Here is a 20,152-nt window from a genome sequence, read left to right on the forward strand (position 1 = left end):
TGACCACTGCCTTAGGGAAAAACACTTAAAAAACATTTTAATAATGTACTAATGTCTTTAACCTGAAGTCAAAACTTCTGGGTAAGGGTAATGCCTTACGCAGTAGTCGGTAAACTCATTAGTCAACAGAGTGGCAAACCGCGGCTCACGAGCCGCATGTGGCTCGCGAGCTGCAGTTTGCCGACCACTGCTTAGTCAAAGCATTCTATCTGGCAACTGAAATCTCAAAACAATGTATCAATATTTTTCATGGGATTTAACACTTTCAACCACAACTTAAATATTACATTGAGTAACTATCTTCACTTTTCTGCCATCATTAAGTACTTAGCGGACAAAGACTTCTGTGGCTCTCCCAAAAAACCTAATTGAATGAATATTTCATAAATTATTGAAATATTGATAAACTGTGCATCAATCAACTATTTCATGTGCTTTGTCTCATTTTTCACTATTAATGTTAATAGTTTTGGAAAAGGAAAATGTCAGTAAACTCTAACATAAGCCTAATAGAATACCTAACATTATAAATCTGCTTTCTTCCCGAAAAATGAACATTTTGGTGCAATCACAAAATAAATGCAATGATTTCAAAGATGTATTACATAAGAGTTAAGAAATCTTCACCAGCTTATATTATTTATTTGACATCTGGACTTGCTAATGCCATTGTGATGATGCACCTGGTGATCTCAAGCAGCATTACCTTTTATAAATAATAATGTATGTCAACATATTTGTATTCCTCTCCTGATTCTCTTCAAGTTAGGAACATCATGGATAGGTTGATATATTTGGCATTTCCAATGTAACTAAGATTATTTAGTTTTAAAACTTGATATGTTTTTATAAAAAATACTGTATGAGCATATTTTACTGTAATACTCTTTTATTTTAAAATAATTATAGACAAATATTTGTAATCACAAGAGCAATCACTGGTTTTAGAAAAGAGCTCATCAAAAGCTATTCTCAGTGGTTTATGAATTAGCAATAGATGCGATTTTATAATACTGTAATAAATCCAGGCGTGTGTATTGATTTACTATCTGAGAGTGGTTATCCCATCTATTTTCTCATGATTGCATGCTTTTTTCTTCAAAGGCCCTGAATCAAAGATAATTAGTGAGCAGTTCATAATTTATTAATAACTGACAAATGGGGATCAGGGCGGAACAGTGCCAGGAAGAATAGGAGCATTGCAACAACTAATTGCTCACTGTGGGAAGTAAACCATTCTAGGAAACTGAACCCAAGAGGGTTCCTGGCTCAATTACTCAACATTATTGACTATCCCACCTGTGACTTCTCACAGATCAAACACTCAGGAAGTTATATGGAGGCAAATATTTGGAAGGAAAAACTCTATGGCAATGGAAACAAGTTAATATCATTGATTTGCAAAGCTGAAAATGATTTGAGCAAATAATCTAGGGACTCCCAGATTTCAAGCGTTCATCACAGAGCAGGTAAAAAACACAAGAGCAAAATATGTTTCTTGTGTGAAGCCCCATTTCTCTAAGAATGCCATCCCCATCTGAAAGTCAGAGCAGCGGGCCAGCATGCCATAAGATGCTGCGCTGTGAAGAAAGACTCTGCTAGGTTTCTGGGAATCTTACCAGGACTCTCAGAGACCACAGTAACATAGACTCTCACAGGAACTGGATACCCAGTTCTACAGAGAAAATCAATAGCATCACCCTACGCCAAAGGGTAGAACTCTATTCAACAAAAAATCAGTTTCCTGAGTCATGACTGGGAGTATACTCATTGCTGAGAAATGAAGCAAGTGAACAAAATTGTTGTAGGTCTCCACCTTCAGCATACTAAATACTGTTTATATAGATATTCTTTTATCTATACTGCTTCTGGGCTCTCAAATCTATTCTTCTAATCTAGTTTGTAACAAGATCATATCCATTTAAATGTTATAATTTAAAAATATTAAAATATTTTAAATATTTATATTTTTAAAATAATTAAAATATTTTAAATTCCTATTGGGAAATCATATATGGTTACAATTACAAATCCTATATAATAAAAGGGTAATATGCAAATCAACCCAACGGTGGAACAACCAGTTGCTATGATGCACACTGACCACCAGGGGGCAGACACTCAATGCAGGAGCTACCCCTGGTGGTCAGTATGCTCCCACAGGGGGAGCGTTACTCAGCCACAAGCCAGGCTGATGGTTGATGAGTGCAGCGGCCCACCTTTGTGGCAGCGCTAAGGCAGTACTAAGGCAGTGCTAAGGATGTCTGACTGTGGCTTAGGCCCACTCCCCTTGGACATCGCCCAGGGGCTTCCAGACTGCGGAAGGGCTCAGGCCAGGGTGAGGGACCCCTTCCCCACCAAGTGCACAACTGTCGTGCACCGGGCCTCTAGTATTTTATATAAATACATATTTATACACCATTATACACTTACACATATATATTTATACACCATTGTTTTATCCACTGTTATGTTATATACAAATATAATGTATTAAAATAGTTGACACTTATTATCATTATATTTAATTTTAAACACATGACAATTATCATAATGTATGATTTTAATAATACAGACCAACAATAATAGAAAAAATGTACTTACATGAAATTTAAATAGTTTGATATAAAAATGAACATTTAGCCTCCTTTTAAGGTGTTCTCATAATTCAATTCCCATAATATTTTCTCACAAAATACACATTCTTGTTTAATAATTTTAGTATACTTCCACAATTACTTTAATTACTTGAGAGTGAAGTAGTTAAATTGAAACATTAGTCATTCTTCTTTCCTCCTTCATATAGGTATAATGTTGATAGATGTGATTCAACTTTGGAAAAATATTCAATAGCCATAATGAAGAGAGCTAAATAAATCAGAACGTAAATATTTGGCTTGTTTATTTGACTAATCTCCTGTTTTTGAGCCACTCATGTTTTTAATTAATATTATTCTTTCATCAAGACAAATGAGTGTTTAAAATAAATCTTATTATCAGAGTTGTGCTTAAAATATTCTTATTTTTAAGTTGACAAAATTAGCATGACTTTTTGCTACTTTATCTGCCCTTAATTTTTTCTTTTCTACTTCTCTCAAAATAAACTAAAACCTAACATTGGTAAGCACAGGCAGGTTAGTCATGACAGTCATACACTTCTCTCTAAGAGGACTTACAGATAGACCTGTGTCAGCTATGAAATGACTGCCAGTCCGAGAAAGTTCAGTGGGAGGAGCTTATGGTAACATTACCAGGACTCTAGGAGTGGAGGTAACTGATTGTACAGTAAAGGTGTCTTCCTGTAGCACAAACACATCATTCAGTCTTTTGTATCTCAACAATATTGTTGTGCCAGAACGGAACTAGAATAGTGGGAGAATACAAAGAAGAATCTATGTAATTTATCTTTATTGAACTGGTAAAGATGTTCTCTTGTGTGGAAATAAACAAAATGCACCCAAATGAGAACAAGCAAAGGCTATTTATTAAGAGCATGCTACAGAAAGGGAATTGGACACCATGATTTGCCTTTGGCAGAAACCCAAAGGCACTCAGTGGAATGTGAAAGCTTTTTAATGAAAAATAAAAATAAAAAGGGAAGTTTTCAGGTATACCTTGATTGGAGATTATTGACATGGGTAGCTGGAGGCAGGCTAACTATAAGTGGGACATCTTATCCCATTGGTTAGGGGGACATCTTTGGCTCCCTCCAATTGGTCCCAAGTTGGAAGTGGAGACAAAAATCATGGAAGCTGGCATCCTATATAATAAAGATGTAATATGCAAATGGTTGTTACACTGTGAAACGTAATGACCGACCATGTAAGGACCAGATCATGGATCAGCAGGAGGATGGGACAGTGAGCTACAAGTGGGTGGTGGAGAGCTACAGGAGGGGGCAGGGCAGCAAGCTATGTGGGATGGTGGGAGGCAGGGGGCGGGGGAGCTATAAGAGGGCGGGGCAGTGGGTGGAGAGCTACTGGAGGGCGGCAGTGAGCTACTGGCACATGGATTGGTGCACAGGGCTACTAGTGTATTTATAAAGTCCTAATCATTTGGGATGATTGCTGCACAGGTTGTGGTTTGGCTACCTGGACTGGCTGCTACAGATTTGGGATCAAAGTTCTATATTTTTATTTGGTCTGGCCATTGTCCATACATATATTTAGTCTGCCACTTAATATATTTTACTAAATAACACTACAGGCTTTTTATAAACTTAGTGCTCAATATTTTTTTTAATTTAAAAGAAAAGAAAACACTTTAAGGAGTGCAGCCATAAATACACTGTGGATTTCTTTTATTAAATGATCAGGTGAATAACTAGTTCAAATCAGTATCATCTTGAATATTATTGATTTATGATAAAATGTAATTTTGCTATTAGGGGATAGAAATTATTTAAAAAGGATTTTGATTTATCAAATGACTTAACAAAACAATGTCATTACAATGCCAGAAGAGGAAAGGGGGAGATAAGAAAACAAAATAATAGAGAAAGTGAAGTTGAGATTTAGGTGAAAATAAAAATTCTGCATTTTTGGTGATTTGCAAGTTTTTGAAGTCAGATATCAGTTTAAAGTTTGCTGGCTGCCCTGCCTATAGTGGGTACAATGTCCTATTTCTTATTTGCTACTTGAGGAGAAAGTTGCATTTTCCAAAGGTTTAAAATATATCTATACTGGATAAGATAATGTAGACCAAATACATTAAAATGCATTAGTGTTCTATCAACCATATCTAACTTACAGCTTACATTTATTTACATATATTATATGCACATGTAAATGCAGTATATGAACACGTGTATATACTAATATAGTACTGACATTTAAGTATTTAAATTTGAGTTATAAAAATTAAATCATACATATAAAGGTGAAACAATTTAATTTTCCTGCTCAAAATATCACACTGGAGCTGCTTTTTGAAAAAATACTTGTGGACTGTGCAACCCCTCTTCTGTTATGGGCTCACTACAGTATATTTTTCTGACCTTGGTGACCAGTAGAGCTTGCTTTTATGATGGAATTTGACCCTTTGATATGCTTTCTGATAGTTTAACATGGACAGTCTAATAGTGAGACAGTCATGCAACCAGATAATTTTAATGTAACACCATTAGCGCTGTATTTTTGATAAATTTGTGCAAGAATAAAATAGAGACTATGCTTATCTGTGCCTTAGTGAGTTCAGAAATATTATTACAGAGATGGTAGATTTAAACTGGACCTGGAAAATTAATTTTACAAGTTGGTGGAGTATATATGAGAAAGGCATGTAGGCATGGAGACACATGCATGTCCAATTTACTGTGACTCCATAGACCTGTCTGAAATTCCTTACACAACCTTTGCCTGTGACTCAGCCCCATTTCTTCCTGCTTCATTAATAGTATGAGCTTTGTCTTATATAAATATGATAAATATATATACATATACATATATATATACATATATATATATATATATATATATATATATATATATATATGAGACCCATTGCATGATATTCGTGCAAGAATAGGTCTTCTTTCCCCTGGCTTCACTCCCAGCCGCTAGGGAGCCAGCATGTCCCCACTCCCAGCTCTCCTGGAGGCGGCAAGTCCCTCCACCACCTTGCTTCCCCTCATAGCACGCTCCGCCCTGCATATGCAAATTAACCTCCATCTTTGTTGGGTTAATTTGCGTATTTACTCTGATTGGCTGTGGACGTAGCCGAGTGATGGTAAATTTGCATGTTTCTCTTTTATTAGGTAAGATATATATTTCTGCTTTACTCTAGCTCAAAGAGAAAACCTTGTATGTCAAAATATCCATCACTTCTTGAAGGCTCTCCTGACCCATCTGTGGAAAAACTAAGTTTGCTTTTATATAAACTTATATAGTAAGTCTGTGCTTCAATAGCTCATAATTTTACAGTTTTATTATTTTGTTTGAGATATTAGGATTCCCAGATAACCCAAGTAGCTAGTATTAAAATATAGAAGGATAAAAATTCTGCCATTTAGCATTAAACTTGCAATGAAAAGAAACCTGTAGAGATAAATGTTAGAAAAACAATCTTGTCATTTAAAAGATAGAGGCTAGGATGAAATATACAGTCACTTAACAAATCGGTCTTCATTTATAGATAACTAGAGGCCCAGTGCACAAAATTCATGCATGGGGGGGTGTCCCTCAGCCCAGCCTGCACTCTCTCCAATCTGGGACCCCTCAAGGGATGTCCGACTGCCCATTTAGGCCCGATCCCACAGGACATCCCTCTCACAATCCAGGACTGCTGGCTCCCAACTGCTCGCCTGCCTGCCTGCCTTCCTGATTGCCCCTAACCGCTTCTGCCTGCCAGCCTGATCACCCCCTAACCACTCACCTGCCAGCCTGATTGACTCCTATCTGCTCCCCTGCCAGCCCAATTGCCCCTATCTGTCCTCCCCTGCAGGCCTGGTCGCCCCCAGCTGCCCTCCCCTGCTGACCCGGTCACCCATAACTTCCCTCCCTTGCCAGCCTGGTTGCCCCTATCTATCCTCCCCTGGCGGCGATTGCCCCTAACTGCCCTCCCCTGCTGGCCTGGTCACCCCTAACTTCCCCTCCCTTGCTGGCCTGGTCACCCCTAACTGCCCTCCCTTGCAGGCCTGGTCCCTTCCAACTGCCCTCCCCTGCTGGCCTGATCTCCCACAACTGCCCTCCCCTGCTGGCCATTTTGTGGTGGCCATCTTGTGTCCACCTGGGGGCAGCCATCTTTGACTACATAGGGGTGGCCATCTTGTGTGTTGGAGTGATGGTCAATTTGCATATTACCTCTTTATTATATAGCATATTAAAATACCATTGTAAACAACTTATAGGAGAATTATTTAAAATACTTACCAAAGAACAAATTGTTTTAAGCATCTACAGGAACTTGCAAAGCTTTTATTAACATGCAGACTATTGATATGCTAATTACAAACTGTTCCCTTTTATTCATTAAGTAAATTCTCCTAAGACTATTTTAAGACACATCACTCACTTCAAGTATTTATCGAGTACCCATTGGATCAGTGGTTCTCAACCTGTAGGAAACTTAGGATCAACTAACAGCTTTGAAAAATAATGATGCTGGGTCCCATAACCAAGATGTTCTGACTTACTTATTCTGGGGCGAGGCCTGTGCCTTGGTTTTTCTTCCTGTGTGGTTTGTTTGTTGTTTTAATCTCCCTGGTTGACTTTAATCTGTATACAGGCTTAGAATCTTTGCATAGGGTGAGTACAAAGTTGTTTTTAGTATATGTAATTTCTCATTCTTAAAGCATAGCACAGATTCTCAGTACATGTTTACTAATAATGAGAATGATTTTGTCTACAACTGCAGCACAAATTTTTAACAGGTGGTTAATATTTGATGAAATTTACTCTGATTTTCCAAATATATATGAGTAAGCAAACTGAATCTAACATGTCCAATAATATTTGCTAGTTGTATCATGCCTCTACTATGGTATTCATGGGAGAAGAGCCTGTTTTATAATGACCTCAGGCCCATTAAATTGATTAAGAGAAGTACAGTGAATTATCATTAAAGTATAGTTTGGGAAATAAACCAGTTCAAGTGCAGTCTAAAGAAAACTCACCTCACTTCTCTTTCTGCTTTCATTCAGTTTGCTATTTCTAAGTCCTCTAATTGTCTTCAGAGAAAGGAAAAGGAGAGTTCCTGATTCCAACATTTAAGTGAATTAGTTTTTTGTTTGTTTTTGTGATGTTGTACTTAAAACAAAGGAATACTTACACATTGAACACTTAGATTTGTTAGTGTTTTCTTTTTTTAATTTTAGAACTTGAAATATCCTATCTAATAAAAAGGGAATATGCTAGTTAACTTCCACACCCTCAAAGATGGTGGCACCCAGTCCCCTCAGCCCCCCAGCTGCCCAGAGCCAGCCCAAGGCGCAGGAAAGCCTCGGATGGCAGCTACCCAGCCACCCAGGGCCACCCTGAGGCACAGGCAAGCCACCTGAGGCTCAGGTAACCAGGGCCAGCCAAGGCTTGCGCTGCCAGCAGTAGCAGCAGCAGAGGTGTAATGGGGCGTTGCCTTCTTCTGATTGCCGGGTGTATGTAATTTATTGTGAATTAATTTATTAAAGTTGCTTAATCTGCTAATAAACTATTAACAAAGGAAGAAAGAAATGCCCAGACCATAGTTCCCCAGGAAAACATCTTAAATTTTCAACAGGGGGAGGGAGAGATGAGGCTGAGGGATTGGGTGGGAATAGAAAGAGCTGGAGGATGTGGAAGAAGAAATTGTGCTTCCAGTACAGTATGAGGCAGTAACTGCTGCCCACATCTCACCTCCATAACTTGCTATCAGTGCCGTATTGGCAAAGCTGTTTCCTCTCACTGAGTCCCAGAATTGTTAGCACTATGATGCATATTATCATAGAACATTTCAGTCTTGAATCAGAAAACAAAGAAAAAGCAAATGTGTTGGAAAGGCCCACTCCTCCTGTTCGTTTTTACTTTACACTTCTGATACCTGATTTTATATATATATATATATATATATATATTTGTTTCCACACCAAGCAATTCTCTGCAACCTCAACCTCAACTGGGTGTCCCCCAATTCAATTAAGTTCTGTCATTAACTGGAGTTTGCACTATAGGTTTAAGGACTCATCTCAGAAGACTGCTCCCTACTCTAGATACCAATCACAAGTAGTAGGTCCCTTGGTTACTTACAGCTTCTGTTCCACATGGCTATTGTTAACCTAAAAATAGAAGGCTAAAGTGTGAGGCAACAAGCTTTTATTTGAAATCCAAGAAAATAGCTATTCTAGAAACATTATTCAGCCAGAGATCCAAATAGTTTTTCCTTTAGGAGGTGAAGGCAGGGGGTATTTGTGAGAAAGGGAAGGGGAATAATTACATGACTAGAAGGAAGGGATTTCTATAGATAAAGATAAACTAGCATACTGATGTTAATTCTAAAGAATGTCTTTAAATTTCAGTCCCCTAGTCATTATGTCAGCTTTATTATTATCTTTGCAAACAGTTGTTTAGGATACAGTGATTCTTCAAAACCAGCCCAAAGGTTATTTTGCCCAATTTTAACATTCCAAAGGTTGAGGCATAAGATGTACAAGACAGTTCTGGGATGGCAACTCTGCCTCCATTTTAAAGTTGAACCACTTATATTATTTGCCACATTACAAATGGGAGTTTCCCTTTACTCCTCTCTTTGAATTGAACCATTCGCTAGTACGGTTCATAGAACTCTGGGAACCACACTCTTAGGTTTACTGTGTTTTATATACAGTAGCAAATGATACTATAAAGGATACAGATGAATAACCAGTCGAGGGGATGCATAGGGCAGAGTCTGTAAGGCTCCCCAGTGTGGGAGCTTTCTATCCCTTGATTTGGGATGTGACACCCTCCTGGTACATGAATGACTTCCCCAACCCAGAAACTCTCCAGATCGCTTTTGAGATGTTTATGGAGGTTTCATCATGTAAGCATGATTGATCATTACCTCCTTATCCAGCCCCTCTCCCTTCTCTGGAGAATGATGGGAGAGGCTGAATATTCCAAGCTTCTAATCACAATCAGCCTCCATCTGGGAGCCCACCAAGAGTCACCTCATTAGAGCAAAACACAGTATTACCACCCAGGAAATTCTAAGATATTTAAGAGATTTGTGTCAGGAACTAGGGCAGTGGTTCTCAACCTTTCTAATGCCGCGACCCTTTAATACAGTTCCTCATGTTGTGGTGACCCCCAACCATAAAATTATTTTCGTTGCTACTTCATAACTGTAATTTATGGTTGAGAACCGCTAGCAGGGTCGCCTAAGACCATCGGAAAACACAGATATTTACAATGCGATTCATAACAGTAGCAAAATTACAGTTATGAAGTAGCAACGAAAATAATTTTATGGTTGGGGGTCACCACAACATGAGGAACTGTACTAAAGGGTCGCGGCATTAGAAAGGTTGAGAACCACTAAACTAGGGTGAAAGAGTAAATGATGGAACAAAAGATTCTCCAGGCATCTTATTTGCAATGGTTTTGAAACCGAAATGTGGGGAGTGAGTCCAAGTTTGTTGTCTGGCAAAATCTGAGAATGAAGTCATGGACAAAAACCATGGAACCAAAGTTTATGGAGAACATCCATGCAAATTAAAGTCTATTAGTCTATCTGTAGAGTCCCACATGGTCATAAACCACATTAGTGCAGGGATGTGCTCCCCGGGAAAGTCAGGAAAGTCAGGAACCCATTGTGTGCCAGGGAGAATGGAGAAGGGGAGAGGAAACAAGTGCCTTTTAATTTAGAGGGTGGATACAGTCTTGCTAGTTCCTATTGGTCCTTTTAAAAAATTCTGCCTTAGTAACATCCTTAGGATTGGTTACATGCCTCACTGCCTTGTGATTGGTTATCTGCATGCTGCCTGTCTTAGCAATATCCATACATTTTAAAGTTCATGCCTCTTGCTCTTGTCCTTCCTTTCCCACCTAGTTGGGGTGCCTTAGTAAATCTATCTAGCTGGGTTCCCCAGTTTTATCCCCTATCCCTGACTGCCTGGCTTCCTTCTGTTTCCTCAGTTTTAGGAGCTCTGTATCAGGAACTGGGGAAGACACACACACACACACACACACATACACACACACACACACACACACATATATGTATACGTATATGTATATGTGTATATATATATATATATATATATATATATACACACACATATATACATATATACATATATACATATATACATATATACATATATACATATATACATACATACACACTAGAGGCCCGGTGCATGAAAATTCATGCACTGGAGTGGGGGGTCCCTCAGCCCGGCCTGCCCCCTTTCACAGTCTGGGAGCCCTCAGGGACGGGAGGCAACCCAGCGATCAGGGGAAGGTGATGCTCCCATCACACCTCTGCTGCTGCCACTGCCGGCAATGCAAGCCTCAGCCGGCCCTGGTTACCTGAGCCTCAAGCAGCCCTGGGCAGCTGGGCAGCCACCATCCGAGGCTTGCCTGCACCTCAGGCCCGCCCTGGGCAGCTGGGCAGCCGACATCTGAGATTGCCTGCACCTCAGGCATCAGCTGGGCAGCTGCCATCTAAGCCTTGCCTGCGCCTCAGGCCGGCCCTGGACAGCTAGGGGGCTGAGGGTGGGTCCAGCTGCACCGTGTGCCTGCCACCCCTCCTGGCTGGGCTGAAAGGACTGTGGGACTCCGGCGGGCCTGAGGGGACTGGGAGCCACCATCTTGTGGCTATGGGTGCGCCATCTTTGTGATGGTGTGATGGTCAATTTGCATATTCCCTCTTTATTAGATAGAATATATATATAGTATTACTTCACATCAAGATGTGGGAGTTCCAGGCTTGGACCTTGATTGGTTAAGACTCAGAGGTCCTCTGATGTTTCAAAATCCATTGACCAGGGATTATTGCTCAGATAGTATAATTTTGATAAAGGACCTTAGGCAACAGCAGGTAGACACCTATAATCATCAGGGAAGAGTAACAAGCTCTAGAGTGAGAAGGAAGCAGAGAGCTAAAAAAGGTTTTAAAAAGTGCTACATGTAACTATATCCTATGCCAATTTGCCTAGACTACAGCTGGAGAATAGTGATTGGATTGTACATACATGTACTGTAGATGTGGTATTCCCCACAGAGCTATTCAAAAACACACTTAAAAATTAAATAGAAAGGCCTTTCTAACCATTTTGCATTGCCTTCTCTCCTGTGGGTGGGATAATTTTATGCCTTTGTGGCATAAGCATGGGTAATAAAGAGTAGAGTTTAGGAACCATATATGTGATCATTATGCTTTTATACCTTTTCAAGTTTTTGCAAAAAAATTCTGCAGGGTTTAGCCTGCCTTCATCAGGAAATCAGTACCAAATCTTAAAAGAGTGGCAGTGAATTAAGACACAGATGCAAAAAATATTGCATTATGAGACATTTTAAGAAATGTATAAAGCAATCAACATTATCAGTGTTAATTACCAATGAACAATTTCCTCTGCTTTCTTTTTATTATAAATATGTTACACATTTACAATTTTATCATTGTGATAAGTATCATAATTGGAATTGTTTAAATTATTTGTTTTATTTTTTGAAGAGTATAAAATTAAATAAATAACCACAAACAATTTGAAGTGAGAGAAAACTAAAATTGACCCATAGTGTGGATTGATGTAACACTCTCACATAATGGCTCTTAGAGGTTTGATATACTTTTATGCCAATATTTTATTTCCCTACACATTTTTTTACCTCATTAAGAAAAATATTACCCTATATTGATTTACATTGCATTGTTGCCTCCACAAATATATTGTTTACTGTGAAATATTTATGAGTTATTTACTTCCTGTAAAATCTATGGCCAGCCTCAGGCATATTATCTGTATCACACTCTTTGCCCAAGACCAGATTAGAAAAATATCCGTTAGGAAAAAAAAAAAAGTAAAGTGCTGACTGTAAGCCCAAGACAATGCAGAGAGCTTTACATGTATTATTAAACTCTTTCTTCAAAGCAGCCCTACCTGGTATAGTCGCAATTATTCTTTCATTTACACCAGTGACTAGTTTACTTAAACTATATATTTATGAATGGATACATCCAGGACTGCTCCTAGTCTGGGTACACACCCCAGGATTTTCACTGGCTTGCTGCACAATGGAGTCAAAAGGTGAGGACATTTTTATTACTCTGACCAGTTTTGGAGGATTGTTTTCTAAAGGATTGGTATCACTTGCCACCTGTGAGGGCACAAGCTCCACTCTTTTCTTCAGCATTAAGTACCATCATTTTCTGTTTCTTATTTAAAATGGGTGAACAATGCTGCCTTTTCAATTTATTCCTTTTTTAAGAGCAGTAAACTGAGAATATTTTCTATCTAATGAAAGTATTTCTTTTGTGAAATTACTTTTCCTGCCTTTCATTTATCCATTAAGATCTTGGTGTTTTTCTTCTCTACTTGTATGATCTCTTGTTTAAGAATTTAAGTCACCCTTTATCCACAGCCTATCATCTTGTTTCTCTGATCTAGCATCTTTGAGAATTTCTTTCCTAGAGTTATAATCGCCTGGCTTCAGTAGGAGGGAGGTTATCTTACTTACACTGACACACTTTGTACGTATATTGATCAGCTCTAAGTAAGGCCTGTCTGAAGTAATTTCATTTGAATCTTCTTTGGGCCTGGAAAGCTTCTGTTATCATGTTTTAATCTTCCAAAGGACAAATCAAAATAGCCTTAAAATAAAGACCAATGATTTTTGTTTGTAAGCCTAGAAGGCCTAAACTATTTTAAACTGGGATAGTAATGACCTTGTTACAGCTCCATGCAGTTACTCACAGGCCTCCAGGTGCTGGAAACTGAGGGAGATGCAGATGTGCCCTGTGCTGAACCACAGCTCACATACATTAGATTAGCCACTATTTTTAGCACGTTTTGGTTTCTATTTCTAAATTACCTCTGAGGCTTCTGAGCATTTTCAACCTGTACTTCTGCAAGTATTTATTGATTAAGGAAAGAACATGAACTTTATACCATCTGGTGTGGAGGTGCCCAGGTTATTTTAAAAGTTATTTAAAGGATCCAAATCACTTAGAGGATCTAGCTCACTTCAGATATTTATAGAAAAGGTACTTCATTTTTAATTTTCTTAATAACAAATTTATGCACAGTATGCTCTGATTACTAAATTTTTAGAAAATGTATTTTGTGTAAATTAAGCTTTAAAAATTTGCATTGCCCATTTTGTATTTATATGAATTGGTCTGAATGTAATTAGTTATTTAGTTATATTATCAATGGAAATATTAGCATGGTAATATTTTATGGATCATGAAAAATCTAAATTCATCTGATATAATGGTAATTTATTCTATCACTTTAGTTATGATATTACTAAGAGTAATAAGCTACAACTTTTCTCCCAAAATATGTGATCAGCCAGATACTCACCAAGGTGAATATATATATTGTCTCACTTTATTTTCATAAAACCTATGAAGTAGGATTCTTATCTGTCAATTGAAACACGAAGAGGTTAACTAAGTAACCCAAGGAAATTTATTTATGTCATCTTAAAACAAGTCAGAGAAACTATCAGTAAAAAATCTGAAACAAGGTCTCAGAAAAGATAGACATACAAATATTGAATATTACATGATTCTAGATTTTATATTAAACTTTGCTAAAACTATGAATCAGAATTCTAGAGCTAGGTAAGATTATTTAAATTTTTCAGGACTAAAATTTGTAGATTTGGTGTCATAGTGATTTGTATGTGTGTGCATGTATATGTACTAATTTTAAGACAAGATCCCTATTATAATTTTTAAAATTAAGAGGAATGAATAAAATAATATTATTTATAGAATCATTAGTGTGCTTATTTGAGTCTTAGAACACTTACAAGTATGAAGCAAATCCTATTAGGCAATGGCCACAATATGCAGTTACTATTGCCTTCCTAAGCACATTGCTACCTGAGTTTACTAACTTGTACACACACATCTGGAAGGATGTTTGTACTTTATTAGAAGATGACATCATCTTTTTTATCACTAAAAATCAATCTGATGCATTCATCAAAAATCCATTATTTATTTATTATTTATTGAGTTGGAACTAGGCTGTTTGAAATTAACACATATATGCAAATTTTTCATATTAATAAACTGAGATAATTGTGATGTTAGTTAACACCAGTTACAGTAAAACACTGACTACTTACAGGTTGTCATTTATTATGTTTAAACTATGAAGAAGAAAAAATAATCAAATAATCATCATCATCTCAAGAAACTGCCAGTCTAAGAAAAGAGGAAGGTGGACTTTCTTGAATAGTCAGATAGTAAAAGTTTTAGGCTTTGCAGGCCCTACATTCTCTGTCAATACTCAACTCGGCCATACAACTCTAGGGAAGCCACAAACAAGAAATGGATGTGGCTGGTTCCAATAACACTAAATTTGCAAAATTAAGTGGGAGGCTTGATTTGGTCCATAGACCATAGTTTGCCAACTCCTAATCTGAGTTTTGATACAAGCAGAAACAGTAGGAAAGTTAACATATATATCAATGATTATATGACATTAATAAATGTCATAATTGCACTAATAAATATAATTATAAAGAAATATATCAAGATCTACAAAAGAAACACTTCTCAGTCTTTTAACATTTTGAAGTACTGTAACTTTGACTTTCAATATCTCTATAATGAGAATAATTATTTGGTATATTCTTTAAAATCAAATTATCAAACTGGAAATAAATGTCATATAGCCATTTCTGTTTAGTAGAATTCCATTTTAGTGATAACCAAATTGTCACATAGTAGCACAAAAATTAAAACATCATGAATTCTTCAGTCGGGCCTATGAACCAGGGGGTCACAGTTCAACTGCCAGTCAGGGCACATGCATGGATTGTGGGCTCTATTCCCAGGGGGGCATGCAGGAGGCAGCTGATCAATGATTCACTCTCATCATTGATGATGGTATCTCTCTCTCCTTCTCTGAAATAATTCCACTGGGATAAGAAAAAAATATATTTTTAAAAAAGTTAAAAATAAATTTAAAAATAAAACATCATTAATACTTCAAAGAACATATATGGAACATTGCCTACTTTTTCTTTGAAAAAAATATATTGGAATTTTATTTGGAATTACTTTTATACCTTCTCTAGCATTATATTTTATTTTCTTCTCCTTATTTGATATAAAATAGAGTAGATACATGTCAAGGAATTAAAGTTCAAAATAGACAGATTTTGGACAAAAGCCTAAACTTGCTGGTCCTTTACTAAGCTTGTTCCACAGTTCTCTCGAAATAGCTAGAAATGCCATTCATAAAATATACTTAAAGGTGGATGTATTGAAGCACTAAATAATTCTGTGTTATATTCTGCCATCAGTTTATGTGGTTTCCCACAACAAAGTGCATTTTATTAGACAGTTTACTTGTGTGTGTTTTTTCTGGATCATTTTTTTACTATGAATATGTGAAAATTTTTAAATAATCTTGAATGTTTTGATATCCAGAAAGTGCATGTATTATATATAGCTTGCTTATTTTGAACATAGCAATAGTTCTGCTAATATATATTTAGAGATGCATTTTTTAAATCTGAAAATGTAAATTTAAATTGAAAGCCTTCCATAAGTGATTGAAGTCATGTATGCATAGCATTTTCAATAGGCTTTGATAAATAATTCCACTGGCATAAGAAATCAGTGGGTCAAATGAGGAAGACATTGTTCTCCAGCTGAATATGTAGGCTGTATGCAAAACATGTATTTGAGGGGCTATTTAAAATGTCTTCTGAATTTAAAGTTTGCCAGAATTTCGGAGGAGATATATATATTTAAATGGGCTTTCATATTTTTGCATTTCTATATTGATTGCATAAGCAAATGTATTAGCTCATTATGTCCTTACTGAATCAGCATTTTATGTAAAATGAAAATAACTATTTAGTACAGCTCTGTATTTCTTAATTCCATAAAATGCTTCTAAATTTGAAGGGCACTGTGGAAAAAATTAATTGTATGCATTTAGGGATTTATAATTTTGAAAAGCAAAGCAGACACCTGTCTAAATACATAGTGTCTTTATGCTGTATTGAGGGAGTGGGATCTCTTCCTTATCTTGGGCTTTCTTGTTTGCTTTTCAGTTGCTGCGAATGTGGCTGTGGAAGGGCTTCTTCCCTGTGCGCTGTTGCCCATCCAAGCCTAATATGGTTAGTGTTCCCTCCCACTTTCACTCCTATGTGGTGTCCCACCTACATGTATTATCGTCAGCATTCCTTCTTTTTTTTCCCATTTGTGTACATTTTAACAGTTAGTATGCCAGTTACACTTTAATAGAAGAATAGAATGAAATTGATTCCCAGGGGGGAATCTTAAGTGATTCCACAATAAATAATTTCAAATAAAATGTACATATGGCCCATCATCCCTATGTCAAGCATTTGTACTTCTCTTCCAAGGCTTTTACTGTGGTCCTTATTTCACCCAAGAAGTTGTAAGGGTGTAGCATCTGTTTTACATTTAACATGTCACTGTTTTTGTTGTTCCATTAAGATTAAAATCATATCATACATGGAAGTAGCATGCTACTTCTGTCAAGGTGAAATCATCTTTGTCTCCCAGAACCATGGAAAGACCAAACGTAACTGGGGCCTTCTGTTTTCATAATCGACATGGATTCATGTGGTATTGGAGCACAAAACCACATGGAATTTTAAATGGTTTTACTTAATATTTTTAAGCTTGAATTATTTCAGATATTAGAAGTTATTTTCTTAATTTAATACTAGTGAAGTAAAAAATATGCACATTTTACGGATTACTGTCCAAATGGGATATCCTCAATTTGCAAATCCTAAGTATATATCTGGGTTATAGCTATAAACTGTAGGCTAGAACATAAGACCAGAGAACTCTATTCACAGATATAGAAGGAATCCTACCCAATCGTGAACAACCTTGTAAAAAGTGAAATACCCCAGCCCGGCCAGCATTGCTCAGTGATTGAGCGTGGAACTATAAGCCAGGAGGTCATAGTTCATTTCCAGGTCAGGGCACATGCCCTGGTGCAGGCTTGATCCCTAGTATGAGGCATGCAGAAAACAGCCAATGAATGATTCTCGCTCATCATTGATGTTTCTATCTTTCCATCTTCTTCTCCATTCTTCTCTAAAATCAATAAAAATATATTTAAAAAAAGTGAAATGCTCCAGATAACTTCTTTCTAGATTAGAGTTCAAATCCCTATGCTAATGCATTGTTATTTATAGTCAAAATCTGCCAAGAGCAGCTATTCTGAAGTGCATTTTAGAGAATTATAGGGTTGCCTTGTGGCATTTTAAATTGTTACTTGTATTCTGTAGCTGTAAATTAATACTTAATGTTTGAAAAACCTGTAATAGGAATGAGTATGCACACATGTATAAATGTGAGAAGTGGAGCAATGGATACCAATAATCTGAGAACAAGAGACAGTCAACAAACACAGATTGATGAAATTTAGAAATGTTTTTCTCAACATTTTGAATTTTTTCTATTTGAAAAAAATGAAGTTGACATGAAACTATAGATTTGTTTCAAATTATTTAATTTACTTAGGAAAATACTTATATGTTCATGGGGTTTCAATGATAAATCATAAACCCCTGAAATCTGGCAATGGCTAAAGTATAATATAAATGGCTTTACACTGTGATTTTTTTTCTCTATGAAAAACTCATTGAGTCTGGAGAATAGTGCTATAAGAGATAAATCATCACCAAAGAAGAATAGACAGAATTTATATCTTGGGGGGAAAATTGACATCCGGACTTACCTTGAACAAAATCTTAGATATCTTAATGGGAGTATGAACATTTATGAAGCCATGATTTAGAAAGTATTGGCAAAAACTAACTTTAGCTGGATTTCAAATGCTTGACTTTAAAAAAATGGTATAATTTTCTATTGTGTTGTTGATTTCAGGGAGTTTATAAAATAAGAGAGGAAGGGAGGAAGGCAGAACTCTGCCTTCACAAAGAACACACCAGGAAACCTCAGACTAAATCAGTTTCCTAATATCTTTTTTCAAATAATGTTAGTAACTGTGGAGACAGTGAGCCCGTGTGTGTGTGTGTGTGTGTGTGTGTGTGTGTGTGCGTGTGTGTGTGTGTGTGTGTGTGCACACGTTCGCGCGCGCTTAGATACCCAGTAATATGCTAGCAGTTTTTTTTGGAAAGATTTATGGAAGTCATAATTTTTATAGCATTTTAATAAAACAAAACACTAAAGCAAAAGAAAAGTTTGAGATTACATAAATTAGACAGTAAGAAAGTTACCCAAAATTATTACCAGGGAAAAAGGGAAGCTAAAAATGCTTTTATTGCTGTTCTTTATAATTTAAAGTCACTATGAGGTTTTAGTTAAAGATACTTTGCTTAATCCAAAGGCTTTAATCTGATGCCTTTGGGGAGAAAACAACCTGAGAAAGTGGAAAATAAGGCTGAGAAGAATATTTTTTCTTGTAGAGTCAGCAAAATACTGAGGAGTCGACCTTATATCTTGTCACCTCATATTGTATGTGAAATCATAGCAGCATTTTTCAATTAACACATAAATAATTCCCAAGGAGCATTCTATCATTGTCATTTGTGTGTAGATATATTTACATTTATAAAACAGAGATTGTTAGGTATTTTGAATTTTTGGAATCTTTTGTCTTTTATTTTTTGAAAGACTATGAATATTTGTTTGGTTAGTTTGACCTTAATATAATGCAATGCATAAACATGAAAATTGCCTATTGTAAATATACTGGCTTTTAGAAGTACCTTGATATGCCTTGTAGAAATTTCAGGGTCTGAAAAGCATAATTTCACAACCATTGATATAGATCTTTGGTTCTTCAATGCAGCTTTGCTCCATTATTTTTCAAATGTATGATGTGCCATTTATAAGATGAAACTGGTAATTACATGATGTGACCTTTGATCTCAAATTACTTTTCATTATTCAGGTTTCCCACTTTGTTGTACAATCTGTACAAATACACATAATGGTGATATTTCAAATATTTTCCTGCTTTGACTGAAATCTACCCAGTGATGGAAAATATTTCTATACTATTTCTGAATGAAATACATATGCCTAGATTTTTGGCACCCTATCTCCAAGACTGCCTACATTTTAGCAGAGGTATTTTTTATTAGTGATCTTTGACTTTATGCCACCACGACTGGCTTGAGACTAAACATTGTTTCAATATTTTAAAAATCTATATTTATAAACATTCAGTGTTGAAGTCATTTGTTTATTTTTTTAGTCCTCACCTGAGGATATTTTTCCATTGATTTTTAGAGAGAGAGGGGAAAACAGAGAGAAATATCGATGTGAGAGAAACACATCAACTGGTTGCCTCCTGCACGAGCCCCGACCAGGGCCTGGGTGGGGTAGAAGCCTGCAACCGAAGTATATGCCCTTGACCGGAATCAAACCTGGGACCCTTTGGTCCACAGGCCGACGATCTATCCACTGAGCCAAACCGGCCAGGGCTTGAATTCATTGTTTTTAATGTAAATAAGATTTTAATGTGTGTAATTTCAAATATAACATTATAAATAGC

At 36.6% G+C, this 20,152-nt stretch overlaps 1 protein-coding gene across 15 annotated transcripts in view; it reads left to right on the forward strand.

Moving 5' to 3' along the window:
• EPHA5 (EPH receptor A5) overlaps positions 1 to 20,152 on the forward strand; it is a 355,448-nt gene that overhangs the window by 277,622 nt on the left and 57,674 nt on the right. For 7 of the 15 annotated variants that reach the window (XM_080661231.1, XM_080661238.1, XM_080661243.1 and 4 more), the window contains one exon: positions 16,698 to 16,763. The exons of the other annotated variants lie outside the window; for them this stretch is intronic. In XM_080661231.1, the coding sequence (XP_080517357.1) occupies positions 16,698 to 16,763 (66 nt within the window). The remainder of the gene's footprint in view (positions 1 to 16,697; positions 16,764 to 20,152) is intronic. 15 annotated transcript variants of the gene reach the window in all.

The sequence above is a fragment of the Plecotus auritus genome (genome assembly GCF_963455305.1).
Source record: "Plecotus auritus genome assembly, chromosome: 1".
Taxonomy (NCBI): domain Eukaryota; kingdom Metazoa; phylum Chordata; class Mammalia; order Chiroptera; family Vespertilionidae; genus Plecotus; species Plecotus auritus.